This window comes from Podarcis gaigeae (genome assembly GCF_964106915.1).
Source record: "Podarcis gaigeae genome assembly, chromosome: 3".
Classification (NCBI taxonomy): domain Eukaryota; kingdom Metazoa; phylum Chordata; class Lepidosauria; order Squamata; family Lacertidae; genus Podarcis; species Podarcis gaigeae.
In genome coordinates this window covers 76,815,099-76,833,460 of record NC_139680.1, presented here as the reverse complement: position 1 = coordinate 76,833,460, position 18,362 = coordinate 76,815,099, and the positions used below count along the sequence as shown (strand labels likewise).

At 41.0% G+C, this 18,362-nt stretch overlaps 1 protein-coding gene across 5 annotated transcripts in view; it reads right to left on the bottom strand.

Annotated features, from left to right (window-relative positions):
* MTR (5-methyltetrahydrofolate-homocysteine methyltransferase) overlaps positions 1 to 18,362 on the bottom strand; it is a 56,355-nt gene that overhangs the window by 26,256 nt on the left and 11,737 nt on the right. For 3 of the 5 annotated variants that reach the window (XM_083732200.1, XM_083732196.1, XM_083732197.1), the window contains exons 5-18: positions 17,020 to 17,112; positions 16,484 to 16,590; positions 15,172 to 15,231; positions 12,630 to 12,724; positions 9,822 to 9,922; positions 8,812 to 8,873; positions 7,950 to 8,017; positions 6,252 to 6,331; positions 5,055 to 5,167; positions 4,265 to 4,405; positions 3,058 to 3,243; positions 2,392 to 2,571; positions 791 to 907; positions 559 to 699 (exon numbers count right to left, since the gene is read on the bottom strand). In XM_083732200.1, coding sequence (XP_083588326.1) covers positions 559 to 699; positions 791 to 907; positions 2,392 to 2,571; positions 3,058 to 3,243; positions 4,265 to 4,405; positions 5,055 to 5,167; positions 6,252 to 6,331; positions 7,950 to 8,017; positions 8,812 to 8,873; positions 9,822 to 9,922; positions 12,630 to 12,724; positions 15,172 to 15,231; positions 16,484 to 16,590; positions 17,020 to 17,112 — 1,544 coding nt within the window. Of the gene's footprint in view, positions 1 to 558; positions 700 to 790; positions 908 to 2,391; positions 2,572 to 3,057; positions 3,244 to 4,264; positions 4,406 to 5,054; positions 5,168 to 6,251; positions 6,332 to 7,949; positions 8,018 to 8,811; positions 8,874 to 9,821; positions 9,923 to 11,994; positions 12,098 to 12,629; positions 12,725 to 13,088; positions 13,227 to 15,171; positions 15,232 to 16,483; positions 16,591 to 17,019; positions 17,113 to 18,362 lie in introns of those variants that run through there. The other 2 variants (XM_083732198.1, XM_083732199.1) reach the window with 2 other exon arrangements.

Below are 18,362 nucleotides of genomic sequence, written 5' to 3'. Positions count from 1 at the left end.
TATACTATCAAGGAAACAGATACTAGTTTAGAAAGTTAGAAGAAAAAGCCATAGTATTACAGTACTTAGGATAATATTCAAATCATAATTGAGCACGTCAACATACACACAGCCTTCTGAAATGGTATTGTCACTATGGGCTAGACATTGAGATTCTTAAGCATGTATACACTTGCATATTAAAACAGTGTGCTTTAATATAACAACAGTGCACGCAGAACACAGAGACTGCATAACTATCAAATATGGTTTTCTCTAGGTATTTCTTGCTATGCTTATATCTCGCTCTTCCTTTGGAAAAAATTCCACAGGGCTGCCAGACAACTTTCCCTCCAGGCTCATACCTGCTTATCTTTGACATATAACATTATCATGTGCACTCAGAATATTCCCCCCACCCCCACCTCCCTATGTGATTTTGCATCTTGGCAGAAAAATTGCACCACTCACCAAGGAAGACAAATACATAAAGCATTTTTTTTTAATCCCCAAGGTTCAATGTTTGAATGCCACGGCTTGCATTTTTAAAAAAGAAAGCTGGCAAAATATAAAAATTACCTGGGCGTAACGCAGAAGTTTCTCTGTGGCCTCTGGATCCTTATTCCAAATCAAATCTTCACACAACTGCAACAGCTCCTTGTGGATATCATCATAAACAGGCAAGTTTCCCGCATTCACAATCCCCATGTCCAATCCATACTGACGATACAGGAATAGGAGAGGGAAGATAATGAACACTACAAAATATGCATTCTGATCAGAAACTGTTTTGTCAAAATGCTCACATTACCTTAATGGCATGGTACAGAAAAACTCCATGCATTGCTTCTCGAATAGCTTCCATTCCCCGAAAGGAAAAAGACAGATTGGAAAGGCCTCCACTTATTTTGGCTCCAGGCAGAGTTTCCTGACAACAATAGGATAAGCAGCAAGATCATGATAAAAACCTATTTTCATATCAGAGGCCTAAGGGCCATCAGTGAATTCATGAAGCACATCTTTGTGGTCTAAAGGACAGTAAGCTACCCAGGCACACAGCAGTGTCTGGGCACCATAGAAACAGCAGGTGAAAAACAGCTATCACTCCAGGCCAGGTTTCTCTCAAAACATAGCCTATCCCACATTCAAGGCTGTGCATTGTCCCACTTGGATTCTTTTAACATTCTAATTGCTATTCCTCATGGATAAGGTGTGAAAATCCTTGAAAACAGGAGCTGGTCAGTCTACAGATTACCGTAGATAACTTGCTCATTTATTTCCCTTAAGTTAACCTTACATTCATTAAACTAAGGAATTTCACCTCTGACTTTAAATGGCCATATTAGAGCCAGATGTATCTGCATGACTATGAGACATATTAATCCAGTAGATAGAAGGCTGTAACTAGACAGCGGAAATATGAGTTAAGAGTCCCATCTCAAGGCTCCTTCACTACAAAATTCCTAAGATGATTAATTCACAGGCTGCAGAGACAGAGGGACAGAGATCCCAACATGCTATCATACACAGATGGAAATCACTGCACATGTGCCTGCAGAGGAGCTGCAATTAGCTTACTAGCACATGCAAACAGAGCTATTTATATGAACATTGACTCCTCACAAGTTAAGTTACTGTGTGCGTTTATATTGCAAAGAATTTCTACCCAGCCATTGTTGCTTGTGAAGCACAAGCTTGGCAAACTGAGCTCCTTCAGAAGGAAGGGTGAGATAAATCAAATAAATAATAGTAACAGTGGTTGCCTTTTTGGGAGATCATACTCCTTTGTCCTATATCAAGATCTATCAAATCATAATATTGGCCTACCTCACAGGGGTGGTGCAGAGATAAATAAAGGAATTCTTATCCTTGCTTTTACCCCCCCCCCCCCCGGCTTTAGAAACAAGGTGCGTTATAAATCCACACCAATAAAGATGGTAATAGGTAATTACTATATTTTTGCCCTTTATTTACAGGTAACATACGCACACACGCATTTATAATAAAGTATTTTAAGGAGATCCTGTTCAGAGTACAATCAGACTAGAGACAGAATGCACTGCAATAATGGAGCCTGTGCTAATTAAATGAGGCAGCTTTCACGTAGCTTGTCAAAGACCTTTTGGCTAATCTGCCAACATTTTGCTAAAATTGCCCCATTTAATTACTATAAGTATATTTACACTACAGATAATTGTCTGGGATATTTTTAGACTGATATATAATTTATAATATCTTTGCTATCCGAAGCAGGGCTGAGGAGCTAGTACAGTACAAAGAGAGCTGCATCATTCCACACAGGCCATTGCTTATTTTCTGGTGTGATCCCCTTCTCCCTCCACCACAATACTTTAAATAATAATAATAATCAAACCCCACCCCACTCTCCATTAAAGAATTCCCCAGACTCACTTTTATGGTTTTAGTTGCATTGATAAAGTTAATTGCATACAGATTGTGTTCCTCCATTCCAGTACCTATGGTAAGAATGTTGGGATCAAAAATGATATCGTTCGGATTAAAGCCCACTTTGTTCACTAGGAGGTTGTAGGCTCTGGTGCAGATTGCAATTTTTTCATCAGATTCAGTGGCCTGAAAAGGGGGAAGGGGGGGAGGAGTGAGAAGGAAAGGTAAGTTTCCTGTCTGCAAGGTCTGACCAGTGAATCTCTTATTTTCTGTGAGTTACATCAAGGCACCAATGAGCTTATTATCTGAGTGAATGATAATTTCAACACCGCTATATCAATTCTGTTACTCAGGGGTGTATCATATTCTGTTAGTTCCTCATTTCCTGCTGGTTTGGTTCCCAGATAGCATACATACTATATATTTAAAGCTCATCACTTCCCCCACTTTCCTGGGAACTGCAGTTTAAGAATTGCAGCTCGGTGAGGAGTAAATGACAGTTCAAATATTTTTGGGGGGGAAAGACGTGCTCTTTCAGTGTGCAGTAAATGTGTGATGTGTATGCTGCCCTCCCCCCCCCCCCAGCTCCTTTACTACTCCAGGTTGTGGATATAACAAAAATATTATGGGACCTTCCTCAAAGCCAGTAAGGTATGTTCAAGTGGTACTGACCTGACCCACTTCATCAAAAGCCATAACCACCACAGCTGCACCATATCTCTTTATCTTTCTCGCTTTTGCCAGGAAGTCTTCTTCGCCTTCCTTCAGACTGATGCTATTCACTATGCATTTTCCTTGGCAACACTTCAACCCAGCCTCTATCACTGCGAAATTTGAAGAATCGATACAGAGCGGCACCTGGTACCGGGGAAGCGGGGGGGTGGGGGGAGTGCAAATTTATAAGTTAGCATAGCTAAGTAGCTACTTTTTTCTTTGTCAACAACTAAAACATCAACAGGAAAATGTCACAACAGTGTTGATATTTTCTAACCTGTTATGTAGTTATGCATATAAAAAAGAATGTTAACAATCCACAGTTAAAAGAAACATGAAGGAACTTACATGCAACTTCCAACAGTGTGGTTTATCATCCCAGTTTGTTTCCCCTAAACCATAGATCAGACTAGCTACAGTTTCAGGTTTGAACATAACACTTTGCTTTTCATTTATGTAGTACCTTGGATCCCGAATGCCTTGCAAGTCGAATGTTTTGGCTCCTGAACACCACAAACCCGGAAGTGAGTGTTCCAGTTTGCAAACGTTCTTTGGAACCCGAACGTCTGACGGGGTTTCCGACTGGCTGCAGGAGGTTCTTGCAGCCAGTCAGAAGCCGCACTTTGGTTTCTGAACATTTTGGAGGTCGAACAGATTTCCGGAAGGGATTCTGTTCAACTTCCTAGGTATGACTGTACTATTTATGGTGAGCCATCTGCATTTCAAACTGTTGCAGTCCTTCAAAAGAAGAAAAGCAAGAATCCTCCCCGCCATTAATAACCCAGCACTTCAAAATGTTTCCCTGCAACACAGGAGCTGTTTTTCTGCATGGGCTCATCCCACAGCATAACTGCAGCATTTAAGTACTCTGCATCACCACATGAGCAGAGTCAATTGCACAGGCTCTGACCACACCATAGTCACCTTGCTAGGATCCGGGGTAATATTTGGGTGGTTGAGAACCCTTGTAAATCTTGGTGGGACCTCTAGCATTACAGCAGTGCCATAGGATGAACTTTCAGGAAAGTGGCAAGTCGGTAGAAATGCAGTCACTAAATACTGTCTGTAGAATTAAAACGAATGCTGTATACGCCCCTCCCCCAATTCACAGCTCTATCTGCAAGAACATCTGTTTTAATCTGACATCAGAAGTTGCGCATACAACCTTGGCAATGTCAGGTTCTGAAGCAATGAAGTTGCAGAATCTGGCCATAGCACATGGCCCATCTAGCATCCCGTCGTCCATATTGAGATCCAAAATTTGAGCTCCCATCTCAACCTGGGCCTTGGCTACACTCAGGGCATCCTAAAAAGGGATCACAAAAAAATATTTGTAAAAAATATAGTAAATGCCTAAGTTGGGCCTAGCATTAGTGAGTCCTTTTTATGTTCCTTTTTGTTGGTGATCATCTCCAATTCTGAATTACATCAAACAGCTCCCCACTCCCTTTAAGTAAAACATTAATATAAATGTGTCTCCCATCCTCTCTTGTCTTAAGCAGATTCCTCTTCTCTTTGGGTTTGGCTTCACACAGCATATTGGACTGAAATAGTTTATTGGGCCGAAACAGAGCCCCATTTGCACATAACCATAGGAGTTTGGAAGCTTCTTTCCTGCAGCTTATTCCCACACTGCCCTAGTAAACCCTGCAGGCATAAGCAACAGTGTAGAACCTGTGTGGAAGTCAGGAATCCATGACTCCATTTTTCTCTTTCAGCTGTCTAAGCACAGCTGAAGCTCACACTTCCAGAAATTCAAACGCTTGAGTACTGTGATGCCTATTAACAAAAATGCTTCCATGCTAGGCCTTTTACCTTTACAAGAGAAGTGCCTTGACACTTTTTTTCATGCTGAACCAAATTAGTACACTTCCACCAACTGCATGAAAAAGTTCCCTGCTGATTACTTATCTACTACAGACTGAATATGCAAACTCACTAAGTTGAATGCTTACTTCATATTTGCCGGCCATGATGAGTTTGGCAAACCTTCGTGATCCTGCAACATTGCAGCGTTCACCAATGTTCACAAAGTTGGTGTACTGCCCAATCCTGAAGGGTTCCAAGCCTTGAAAGGAAAAAACAATGACAACAATCAACACAGGTTAAAAAGCAGGACATACAGCCTACGTACTCTCAATTCACATAAAGCCCATGTATAGCAGATGTAGCTGATATGCAAAGCATAATGAGCTATGCTTTAGATTTACAAGAATATACAGGCAACTCCCATTTCCCGAGTGTTTGATGCACGTGCAACCACGCACATGCATGCTGTGTTGAGCACCAGAAGAGGGTGGAACAGGGCAGGCTGAGACTTGCATGATGACCCATAATGTAACCCACACATGAACGGAGGGTTGCCTGTACTCTTCTTTATATTTATGCGACTAATGAAACGCGTCTGTCCTCTACATGGATGGGGAAAAGCACTAATTCCCATTGCAACTACAGGATGCAGTATGACTAGTGTACCAATGTTTACTATTTATTGATAAAAAATACTTGTAATGTATTTTGATTTTTTTTTAATGAAATAGCGGTATACAACAGTTATATAAAGACCACAGAAAAAGCTAAAATCACAGGTCATCTGCTAACTATTACAGACAATGTTTTCATAATTGTCTGCATAAGCTTGGCAGCACAGAAACCTCTCCAACTGAGGGGTCAGAAAATGACGCTCCTACATGTGATCTCAGTGGTCAAGATGGCATACAAGGGCTCAAGTGATCCCTATGCGAACCCAGCATGGTAGTAAATGGACAGCCAGTGTTGATGTTCTAACAATGGTGTTGCATGTTGTCAGCCATGTGCCTCCATCAGCAGTTTGGCTGCTGCATTCTGCACAAGCGGCAGCTTCCGGAGCAGGTCCAAAGGCAGCCCCACATAGAGTGAACTGAAATCATCCAGCCTTAAATTTACCAATGCATTAATTACAGTGGTCAGACATTATCTAACTACATCCATCCATATCTCTCTCTCTTGGTTTTGTAAACCCTCTCAATTTAATAGCTATATAATAGTCTATAACGACATAAATGACATATGCATTCCCAGTAAAATATAGATATCTCAAAGTAAATCAGCAAAGAGAGGCATTCTAAAATATACTTTAACAGAATGCAAATCAGGGCAGCTGGATACATCACCTGAGAGCAGCATGTAGCCTTCTGAAAAAGAGGAGGCAGGAATGCGAGGCTTGCATGTCTTTACTGCTTCAGCTATCGCCCTGCATTACAAAACAGCAAAACACAAAACAGCAGCTCAGGGCTATATCAGTATGGATTATGTTCAACTGGAACATGTTAAGAGACCAATACATATTTGCTTATTACAGTCCCCTCTCACTTTTCCTCTAAGGAGCTCACAGGAGTGTACTAGATAGATAGATAGATAGATAGATAATGCAACTCTTAGTAAAAACAGTAATTAACATACTAACCTTTGAACAGCACCCAAGAAATACTGAAGAGTGCCCAAAATTGCCTGTATAATTAATTTTCGTGACAAGAAGGCATTGCTTGCAATACCTGACATGCAGAAGTTAACTGTTCCAGATAAAATGCTTATGTAAGCTGGCTCTTAATCAGGCAGAAGTTATTAACAGTGAAAAGCTATGTGCCCTGCACCAATACCCATTCTCTTCAGTTTTCCACCATATTTTAATTTTATTGACATCCTATGAGCATCCAGGCATATACAGTAATACAAAATGCTTGTGGTCACTTATGACCTCAAGTACTGCCTCAAGTACTACCTCCCATTCCCTCATGAAGCCTTAAAATTCAGCTCCATCACTTTTTATTACAGGAGAAAGATGGCTAAACTCTTGCCATCAGGGAAGAAATAGAGAGGTTTTCCAATTAACTTTATAAGGAGATTGCTGAAAAACATTTTACCAAAGTAGCTATAGCTGAACAAATATTTAATTTAATTAACTTAATTAGCAGTGGTTTCATGCATCATTCAATCAACATTTTCTGCAACTGGCGCACAAGTCCTTTAAATCCCGAAGGGGAAAGAAAAAGATTGCTTAGCCTGAAGGACAATGGATGTAAATTTCCCCAAAATGGTTGTCACCACACATCTGCAGTCTAAAACTCCTGGTTCTGGAATATATCTGGAGGCTGTTCCTCCTCTTAGAATATGAATCACAAATGTGTGACCCTCCAGATGTTGTTGGGATCCAACTCCTATCAGCCCCAACCAGCATAGCCAATGGTCAGCATTGTTGAGAGTTGTAGTCTAACAACATCTAGAGGGCCACACATTCCCTACCCCTAGATCCCTCATACGTTGATGGATTTCCCGGTCCACCCATCGGGTGGACTGCATGAAGAAACCTCAGTGCCTCGTGAACCTCTACACAAATTCTAGATTAGCCCAGATCAGGGTAGACACTTTGTACAACATTGATCAGAAACAAAAGACATGGGCCAGTCCATCAGAAGATTGCTCTGCAAGAGGCCCCATGAAGGAACTTGCTGAGATACATAGTAGTTGCTGTCACCAACACACTTGGCAAATAGCCTTCCAAGGACATGCCTGCTAGCTGTGACTAGTCTCTCCAAGCCACCTTTTTATCAGGGCAACCACAAGGTATGCAGTGACCACTATTGACGAAGTGCTCAGCCAGGGATATCCCAAGGCTGATTTGCACATAATAAACACACCATTGTGGTGGTTGCTATGTGAGGAAAACAGAATCAGCTCTCCTTCATTTTCCAGCAAACCTGGAATGTGTCTAGGAGCCCTAAACTGTGCAGCAACCCACTACCCCATTCTCCAAACAGCTTCTTTGGTTGTCTGCATAGATGGCTGAAGCTGATGTTAATATATCAAGTTACCAGATATGTGCTGGAGTGGTTCCACAGCAGCCACCAACTATGTTCACCAGACCATCTAAGGCAAAATCCTGCAGATAAGGGAAAACAGTATATAGATATAATTGAACTAGAGGAGCTGGTGGGGATGAATTAACAGCAATATAAAAGTAGAATGTCACATACTACTGGTATGAGCCCAATTAGTGCAGTAGGACCTTCAAATGATTCCTGCTAGCTAACAAGAATATAGCTGGAGCTGCCCACACAACCACATTTGGAAATAATTTTCTCATCTTCAAACAGTTACATTCACCCTCCCCCCTCCGAAGTGTGTGTTTGAAATATAGATCTATATGATTTATGGGAAGCCTGCCTCAAGTTCTGCTTGCTTAAGAGCTCTACTTCCTTCCTAGTCACCAGTGTAGCACTTCAGGAATGGAGATGAATTACTATGCTGGCAACGCCACTCTCAGCCTGACTGAAGGCTTAAGCGCTATCCTGAACCAAGTCACTCTTTGCATAGGTACCTCCTTGTCTTTTATACAGTCCATATCCTTCAGCACAATCAAAGCAAAGCCCCACAATGCTAGTATAAAGCAGCTGTCTGGGTCATGTGAGGCTCCTATAAACCATCTCCATCTGTCCTTCTTGTGAGTCCACATGTCTACCAACATGTCTTCCATAATCTGAGATCAACAGGGACAAACTTGGGATCCTGAACCAGCAGCCCCATTCCTATAAAATTTATTTACCTATGAGTAAGCCCCATCGAACACTATATGACTTACTTCTGAGTAGACAAATACAGGGTTTGATTTACATGCAAATATTTTCCCCCTCTACAGTTGGAATAAATACATACACAATAAATATTATCCCCTACCTTTAGGTGCTTGGCAGTCACTTCAGGTGTTTCATCATAACCACCAAAGGTGTTAGGAAGACCTGAAGAAATATAAGAAACTGCTTGAACCTCACGTGATCTATACGTAACTTTTCACGTGATCTATAGGTAACTATAGGGGAGTTTTGTTTCCATTTATTATTTCAGCTGGATAATACAAATTTATAATTTGCTCGATAACACACATCCATATGCATCTGGCACATCCATATACATAAATCTTAGGAAGTTTCTCTTCTGAGAGGTTTGGTAAAAGGTCTTAACTTCTAAAGCTTTGATCTGCTTAGAAAGAAAAAAAACATCACTGCAGCTGTAGTTTTCAATGGGATTAATGAGTATGTGCTACATTGCTAATAAATAAAAAACTCATTAGTCTTTTCTTAATTAGATTTTCCCAGGCAACAACCTGCCTTAGATTTAAAATATTAGCTTTTGAAGGTTATTTATTATTTCCAGGTTTTCCCTCCCTTTCTTTCTAAAAACAAATGTCCTTTTTTACAAAAACATCAGCAAATGCATTAGCAGAATGGAGAAGCATTTGTTTCAGTGTTTAAATGGTAGGCACCAATTTAAGTGTCATCCAAAGATTCATTCACATCTTTTTCCACAGAAAATGTTTGCTTACCACAGAAAATAATAGTATGTAACAAATTATACATTAAAATTAGTGCTTCAAATTTCAAGCATACAGACTTCAGTGGAAGACATCACAATACCAAGGAAGCATTACATGACCGGGCTCAAAATGTTCATTCCTATCAACTCAACCCTTCAAGGGTGCTTCCACATGTTCAAACCATAATAACTGTCTTGAATTTGGCAGGGTTTTCTCATGCAGTTTCATTTGCATAACAATTAAGTTGACTGCAGATAACATAATTATGAAGTAAGCTGTTGCAGCTGTGTTAGAAATGCACATCATGTTGATTTACAAGATTTATCACTTAATGATAAGCAAAAACAGAAAATTCCCACAAATCTGTCCATACCTGCATTGGGATAGCAAATAACGTAGGCTGTTGTACACTTCCCAATAGCTTCAATGAAGGGCCTCATTTCCACTGCCCCCAAGGCACAGTTTAGTCCGATGCTAGAAAGACCAATATAGATTATAGGTATGTATGCCTAGGGATAGTGTTAAGATTGTGTAATTGCATTATTCACCTTTGATTCTTTTGAGGCTGATTTATTTTATTTTTTACACAGAAAGAGCCTCAGCAGCCTCTCACCAGGTTATTAAGTGTAAACATCTGCATCAGAAATATGAACAAAGTCAGGTCTTAAGCTCAAATTCTAAGCATAGGTTCTCTCCTCAGATCTCAAGTACAGTTGAAGAAAAATATTTTTCCTGTGGTCATTTGTTTCATCCTATCAAACTAAGGAACCCAACAATTAAGTACCAACAGCAGAACTAGAAAAATTCTTAGGCCCCCATATGAACTATATGTTTAAAGTAGTATTGTATCACTTTAAACAGTCCTTGCTTCCCCTAAATAATCCTGATAATTGTAGTTTATTATAGTTGCTGAGAGTTCTTATTAGACCGCTATTCCCCTCACAGAGCTACAGTTTCAGAGTGGTTTAACAATCAATTCCTCTTGCCAGGAAACTCTGAAAAGATTAATGATGAAAACAAGCAGCTCGTAAGTCTGACAAATTGTGCATCTAGCCCATGAGTGGCAATACGTTTGGTTGTTTGTTTACTGAAATGTTTATAAACTGCTATTCATTAAAAAAATCAGAGCTGTTTACTATTATACATAAGACAGTACAAGGAAGTCCATATATAAAAAAAGTTAAAATCAGGAATCAGCTAACTATTATGGAAAGGTGTATTCTTAATTGCCTGCATGAGCTTAATGGAATAGAAGAGCTTTCAGCTTAAAGCGGAAGGGTTACTGGAGACCACAAACAGAGAAATTATTGAATACTTGCTACCCAAGATCCTGGAGTTCAAATTCAGGAGTTCAGATAGGCAATATGTAAACTCTTTCACTAACAAGCATTTTTTCTGTTCTGAAAGCCAACAGCAGCAGCAAAATCCTTCCTGGGGCCATTGTGGAAGGAACCAACAGTAAATAAGAATCCTGAGGTGTGTGTGCCAAATGAATAGCTCACTGCATTGTTAGCATACTCATTCCTCTTTCCCAGTAAGGCATTATGATGTCTCTGAGCAGCAGAGACCACCCTGCTGTTCTTCCTCTGAAGCTAGGCACATTTGATCCTGGACCTGGCTAGTACCTACACTGTAGGAACCCCTGGCCTACTTCAGAGCTGCTTCTTCTGGAAGCTCTGCAGTAGCTTCTCTGCAATAGGTGGAAGCTTCTTCAGCCCACACTGTCTAAGATAAGAGGATGTATGTGGTTATCAGCTTAGCAAGATCACTAACAACATTTCTGACCTCTTTGGCTTGACCCACAAGCAAACAGCTGACATATTTTAAGCTAATCAAATAGTTTAAAAAGTGGTTTTATGCAATCACTTGTAAAATAGGTTTACACACAGCTGCGCGTGTGCATGCGCGCACACACACATTTATAACATTGATTAGAAAGGCTGTCCAAAAAAAGAGAAAAATGAACAAGAAAGGAAGGCCATTTAAAACAAAAAAACAACAACCCCTGAATTTAACTTATAGACCCATTACTCAATAAATGCTGGAGCACAGATAAGGAGAGCTAATGCTGTCATCCTTATCAAACCACAGATAAATACAATTTCACTCTATGCTGCTAAGTCATGGTTGATTTATAAGCTTCCACCTTCTTTCTCTTTGGCTCAGGCTCCTTTTTCACCTTAAGCTGCTGAATTTCTCTCTGCATCATTTCACCACCATCTGTCTCTGTCTGTCTCTACAAGCCTCATCTGGTGATCTCCCTGAAGCTCCAGGGTGGCAAGAGTAAGGTAAGGAGGAAGGCAGGCCCCAAAATGACTCAAGAATGCTTATATTCTCACTGTGCATCATGTACCTAGTCCTTTTCTGTAATTCGCACTGGAAGTTCTAAAAGGTTGCACTTAAAAAACAACAACAAATCAGTGCATTTGAGCACTGGCGGAAGGAATGAACAAACATTTTGCCCCCAAGAGACATACACGGGGCAGTAGGTGGGCAGTTGGAAGCGCCATGACAGCAGATGTGGTCAGAGAGGGTCACATACTCACACGATTTACAAATGGAGAATGGCACATGGGAGTGACCTGCCTACACGTTTGTCCTCCACAACCATCTCACACTTCCACCTAGCCCGGCAAACAGCTATTTGGCAGGCTGGATGCAGCATGATTTATATGGGGAGAAAGAAGAGTAGGGATGACCCTCCCTGCATGCCGTCCTCCACATCACAATGCAATGACAGGCTAAAAAAACTCAGTAGGTGGAGAGATTTGGCAGAGGAGAGGGAAAGGCTGGCTTGACAATCCAAAATGGGATGCATTGAAGGTTGCTGAGGGCCAAGGACTGTCAATATGCAATGACAGTGAGAAGTGGACAACTGATTGGCAAGGGCAGGAAATAAGATGATGCTCTGCCTCCTGCCCATCAAGATGCACACCAGGAGAGAGCTGTGATTGACTTAGGTCTACGTGTCCCTAAGAAGGCCGTCTATACACTTTGAAAATCAGTGCTTTGAAAATCAGTGCTTTGAAAAGCAGAACAGATGGATACCTTAGACTGGGGTCCAAACATTGTCCGCACAATCCTACCGCAACCCCCATTCATCTGAATCGATTTTAGAAAAACTGGCACAGAGCCTATCAATACTGCATAGCTTTATTGTAAGTAAATTTACTTCTCTCACCAAAGTGGGTCACAGTGAGATATACTGATGACGAAAGCTTCCCCAGTCTGGCCAGAGAGAGTGCGGCCGCTTTTATCGACAATGGTTCCCGATACCTAAACACCACAAGGGAAGCAGAGAGAGACAGACAAAAAAAACCCTTGTATGAAGACGGCTGCAACAGCAGATCTGAAATGAACAATGCCTGATTAAAAATTAACAAGAGGCAATCAGAATGATGAAGGTTCTGTGCAACAACCTCTGCAAACAATGTTTTAGCTGTCACAAAGATTGATCTGTAAATGAATAGCTCCCTTCTCCATTTGAAGACAAAGGAAGAGAGGAAGAAACTTTTATCTGAATTTGCACTTGGGATGTTAGGAAATTGTACAGAGAACACTAATATGCTAAAAAATTAACCAGATTTTTAACCTGATCAGACGATCAGCTTCCCACCCCTCCTTTAAGAGGAATACTCACCTATTCTATAACAAGCCAAAGAAAGGAAGAAAAAACCTCCTCCTCCTCCCCCATAACCCTATAATTTGGCATTTGAGGCATTCATTTTCACATTCTTTTGAACACCACAGGTCCTCAACCCTTCCCTTATTTAATATTATACTTCCAATGTTGCCTATAACTAGAATCCGAGGGTTCCAATGTTCTCATTATGGAACAAACTCCAAAACCACAAAAGATTTCCATGGAAACAATAATGCATTACACAACTGATGCTAGCAGCAACATAACTGCAAAATACTAGTCTTTTTAATTACACGATGGCCGCATCTGCACGTCACAATAACCCAGGATTGCTGGCTTATTATGGTTTATTGGGTACAAGCAGCATGCTGCTCTCCAACAAGTAGGGGGAATAAACTAGGAAGACACAATTAAGCTGGGTTTCCCATGACTACTGAACTGAAAATGGTTTTTCTCCAACAAGCCAAGATTCGTAAGCCAACTATTAAGCAATAGTTTATGCCATGCTAGTGATCCTGGCTTATTAGGCAGAAACAAACCACGATTCTGGGTTCAGATTGTGACTTCCTAGTTTATTTCAACCATCCAAGCCAGAATTATTGTGCACTGTGCCCCTGCATGCTGTTAAAACATAGTAAGCGGGCAAACTAGGATCATGATATATGAATGCAGTCAATAAACCTGTAGTTCAATCAATTATAACTCCTCCATGTTGCAGCCTTAAGATGCTGTAAGTGTGACAGACAAAATATAAGGTATCTTTTACTGAACCAGGTTGATGCATTTCCTAACACCCTGATCTAATGGAAGCTCTCATGCATGCTTCTAATGAATAAGAACCGCAGTACAGGAGAACGTTTGGCATCTGAGATACTGAGAGACATTAGGGTGAACCAGTATGTTAGATATATATTATTTGAATCACATAAGCAGTGGTAGCTGAACCACATAATAAGTGGAAGCTAACCTAATGGTCTATCTCAGCTTGGATCTCAAGGGATAGCTGTCCAAAGTGATAAGGTGTTCATGTGGCAAGAGAAGCACAATGGTTGTTTCCCACCTTGCTGTCACAGTGGGCAGAAGGCTTCCCACAGGGCTCTATGACAAACTTCTTCTCCCCTGCCAGCTGCTCCCAAGTGTGCCCTTCTCAGCATGCTGCAATCTGCAGGGTCCATTCAAGAGCACATTTTACAGCTAGTATCTTACTGTCCGCTCTTGTCCCAGGCACGCAGGCTTCTCCCAGCAGGAGCAGACAGTTGTGCATGGGGGCCATATGGAAAAGCTGGCAAAAAAATGCTGTTGTTTAAAGACACAGGAGGCCTTCAGCTGCTACTGAAGTATGCCCAGGAGAATCTCAACACACTCGGAAGAGCAAACGTGACAGCAGATGGCACGGAAAGACAGAGTCCAGTGAGAGTCACTCTGTGAACACAGAGTGCAGAATTGCACACTAGAAGTTTGCACATTTACATATATATTTACACAGCAGAATCAGAGGGGCTCCTGGAAGTATATTTTAACTAACATATTTTAAACTCAAAGAACAGCCAAATGGGGAAAGGTAGTATAGCTTCTGAAACTACAGCTTTTCCACTATTGCTGCTGTACTGTGGAAAGCCCTTCTCTCTGCAATATATGAAGAAGCAACCATTAGTTGCTTCAGACATCTGTCAATGACCTCCTTTTTGGCCTCAGCTTTCTCTAGAAGGCAAGATGGGACCCTGCTTTTATATGTTCACAGTCCCTAAATTCCTATTTTTGTTTTTATAATACTGTTTTAATGGCTCCATGTTGCATTTTTATTTTAATTACATTGTTGTTGCTTATTTTGTATACCGCTGAAGAGACGTTTTAAATATTAAACGGTTTCTAAATGCCAACACATATTTATTTATAATTTTCATAAGAGGATGCTGATGCTCTAAAATACATGTCGGGAACTTTAATGAAAGGAACCTCGAAGTGCAAGGTAACATACAAGAACGTATAGTTTGTAAAACAAAGTGTTCATTTCTTAGTTGGTTGAGCATTAACTCATTAATTACAGAGTTGTGGTTACTCTTTCAGTTCTTATACTTACAAACAATGGTCTGGGGTCATACTCTTCCTCAAACAACTTCTGGAGTGCAAAGAGAGCTGCCTGTGCAATGAAAACGTCACAAAAATTAAGGGTGGGAGATTTGCCTTCTTTCCACTTTGGAGTTCTCAAACATTTTGCACATCTTGAGCTTTTGTTGTAGGGAGGGGAGGATTAGACCAGCACCAACAGCTTTTTCTTTAAAGGAGACCAGTGACCCCCTAAATAAAAACAAGACCAACAACAAAGGAGCCACAATATAATCTCTCATGTGGCTCTGTGACTGCAGGAAAAGTTGCCCAACAGCAATTTCACAGTGACAAGAAATCCAGGCCAGACTGCATGAATCTATGGCAGGTGTGGGAAACCTTTTTCAGCCTGAGGTCCACACTGCCTCTAACCTTCCAGTCAGTTCATGCCAGTGGTGGGTGAGGCCCGTTCAAAAGGTGGGTGGGAACACCCCACTCTTTCTCATCCATATCCACACACATATATATTCATACAAACACACGAACATATATGTCCATTGCTGCACAAAGCACATACATAAAACAGCCATGTGTGTGTCTGTGTGTCTGTGTTGTACTGCCTCTAGAATCAGAGGAAGTATGCTGGTTGCTGGGGATCCCAATGAAGAAAATGCTACCACGCTGCTGTCCTTGCTGTGAGAAGGACAGGTTGGCCACTGAGAGAACCAAATGCTGGAACACAGAGGCCTTTAGACTGATCCAGCAGCATTCTTCTTATCTCCAGCCTCTAACAGGAACACTCAGGGCTTCAGCAAGCCTGGAGGAGCCATGTAGTCCTGTTCAGGCTTCACCAAGGGGAAGGAAAGGACACTTCTCTCATTCTACATCCACCCAAAACACTGCCCCTCTGTGCTATGTACTGCTAAAGGGCTTGGATTTGGAGCCCTGTTGTTTAATTATCAAGAGAAAGGTCTCCATAAAGTGGGGGAAAGGGCTCGTTTTTCTCCTTTCCTCTTTCCTGAAGCTTCCCCATCCAGTGCAAGGAAGAGGAGCTTCTTAACTTCATCTCATACATGGCATCCCCTTCCAGGAAATTTTAACCATCCCATCCAGAATACTACAAGGTATTAAGGACTCCAGCAGAACAGAACAGCGCCCCCCACCCTTCCTTGTTTAATGCACTTGTACAAAGAGAATCAATATTATCATTTTAAATAAAATGAGTTTTATCTGCTTTTGACTTGTGTCATCTAACTTTGTGATCAATTGAATTATAGTTCACATGGGGTGGGGTTTGTTTGTTTTTTAAAAAATGGCACTTTCAAGAGTATGCTTTGAATTCTCACCTTGGCATTGGCTGTATCAAATATGGTTTCAACTAACATGATATCTGCTCCACCATCAAGAAGTCCTTTGGCTTGTTCGGTGTACGCTTCCACGAGCTCATCAAAAGCTGCAACACAATAATACAGATTCCTTTTTATGCTAGAAGTGACAATGAAACACCTATTCCGACTACAAATGTGGTTCTCATATCCTCCGCAACTGGTGGACATGCAAGAAGGTAACTTTGCACTGCAATTCCTTATAATTTGGCGCAATGTACAGCATAATGAGATTAGTTATTCGGCTCTCAAATAATTCTAATTAGCTTCCTCAAAGATATTGTGGACACCTCTAACATGGAATTAGAAATAGATTTATGAACCACAACAAAAACATGAACTGGCATCAAAATTGGAAGTCTCTGGACTCAGCAAAAACATGTTAATAGGTCAGCCTATATTATAAAAGTGGTGTTGGCGTTAAACTGATAGAAACAGAAAAAGCAAAATAAATAATATTTGCCCTCAGTCTTTGGAATAACAATCTAAATACTTACTGACATTTCTGTAATCTGGCTTTTCCACTGAAGGGGAGACAGAAAGGGTCTTGTTTGTGGGACCCATTGCACCAGCAACGTATCTTTTCCTTCCTTTACAAAGAAGAGACATAATCTTTGAGAAACAGGCTTTGGATGATGGGGCAAAGAGATACACCAGTGTTTCATCACATGCTATCCAGTCCAATTGATAAAAGTACGGCACTGCACTTGGGAACAATTATGAGAGGGGGAAAACCTGCCTGCCATGCCAATGGTGAGTGGCACAATCCTGCAGCAAGGAACTTCAAAGGATCCAGTGGGGGAGAGTTCCAAAGTACCAATATAGAAAATACATTTTAAAAATAATAATACAAAAACGATTTAGCATTGTAGTGATAATACAGTTTGGGTGAGCAGGTGTTGTATTTTGGCATAGTTCAGCTGCTCAAGGAATACAACTGTTTGCAGTCCAGCTCCAATGTGGGGAAGGAAAGTTATCATTTTGGCAGGAATTAAAACAGCATCCAGCATATGGATGACAACTGGGAAGAAGTCTCAGAGAAACGAAAGAGCCTAAAGGAAAGGTTAGTGGGGAATATAGCTTGAATTAGGCTAATGAGAGAAGCGGTTCTGACTAAACTTTGTGATGCTATTTGTCAAAGGTGGAGGGAAGGAAAAAGGAGATAGATAGGCTGTCAAGAGACAGGGTAGCTAAAGGAAGTGGGACACAGCAGAAAGTTATCTGAAATGCACAGAACTGAGGAAACAACAGGTGGTGAACAGGCAGAGTTGGGGGGGGGAGGAGGAGCTAAAATGAATATAGGGCTGGACAAACCTATACATAGGGACTTGTGGGGTATTGGCAGGAAGGACAAGTAGGTAGGCAGATGATACAAGGCAAGCCCCTTCACTCTACGCTTTTCAGCACCTGCTAAAAGCATTATTTTTTAGACAAGCCTATCCAGATATGTAGAATGTGGACATGTGTTTCAATCTGTTTTTAGCCTATTGTTGATTTTAACTATTTTTGTGGCTTCTATTGTAACAACAAGCCTCAAGGGGCAACGAGGGCAGAAAGCCCAAATTTCACATATTGACAAACTTAGCAATCAGTTTTTGGCTGAAGGCTTCTAGAATAAGAACCAAGATTCTAATTAGAAAGACTGGTTAGATACTCCAAGATCAAAACGTGCAGTAGATTCTGGAGATGGCTTTTTTTAATAGTCTCATAGGTGAGCTAGACTGAAGAGATCTCTCTTTAACTATTACTGGTCTCTTCTAGTCTTGATTTTGAGAAAACAACACCTTCTCTTTAAAGCTATTAAGAGTCTACATCTCCTCCTTGAAACCAGATAGTGGGT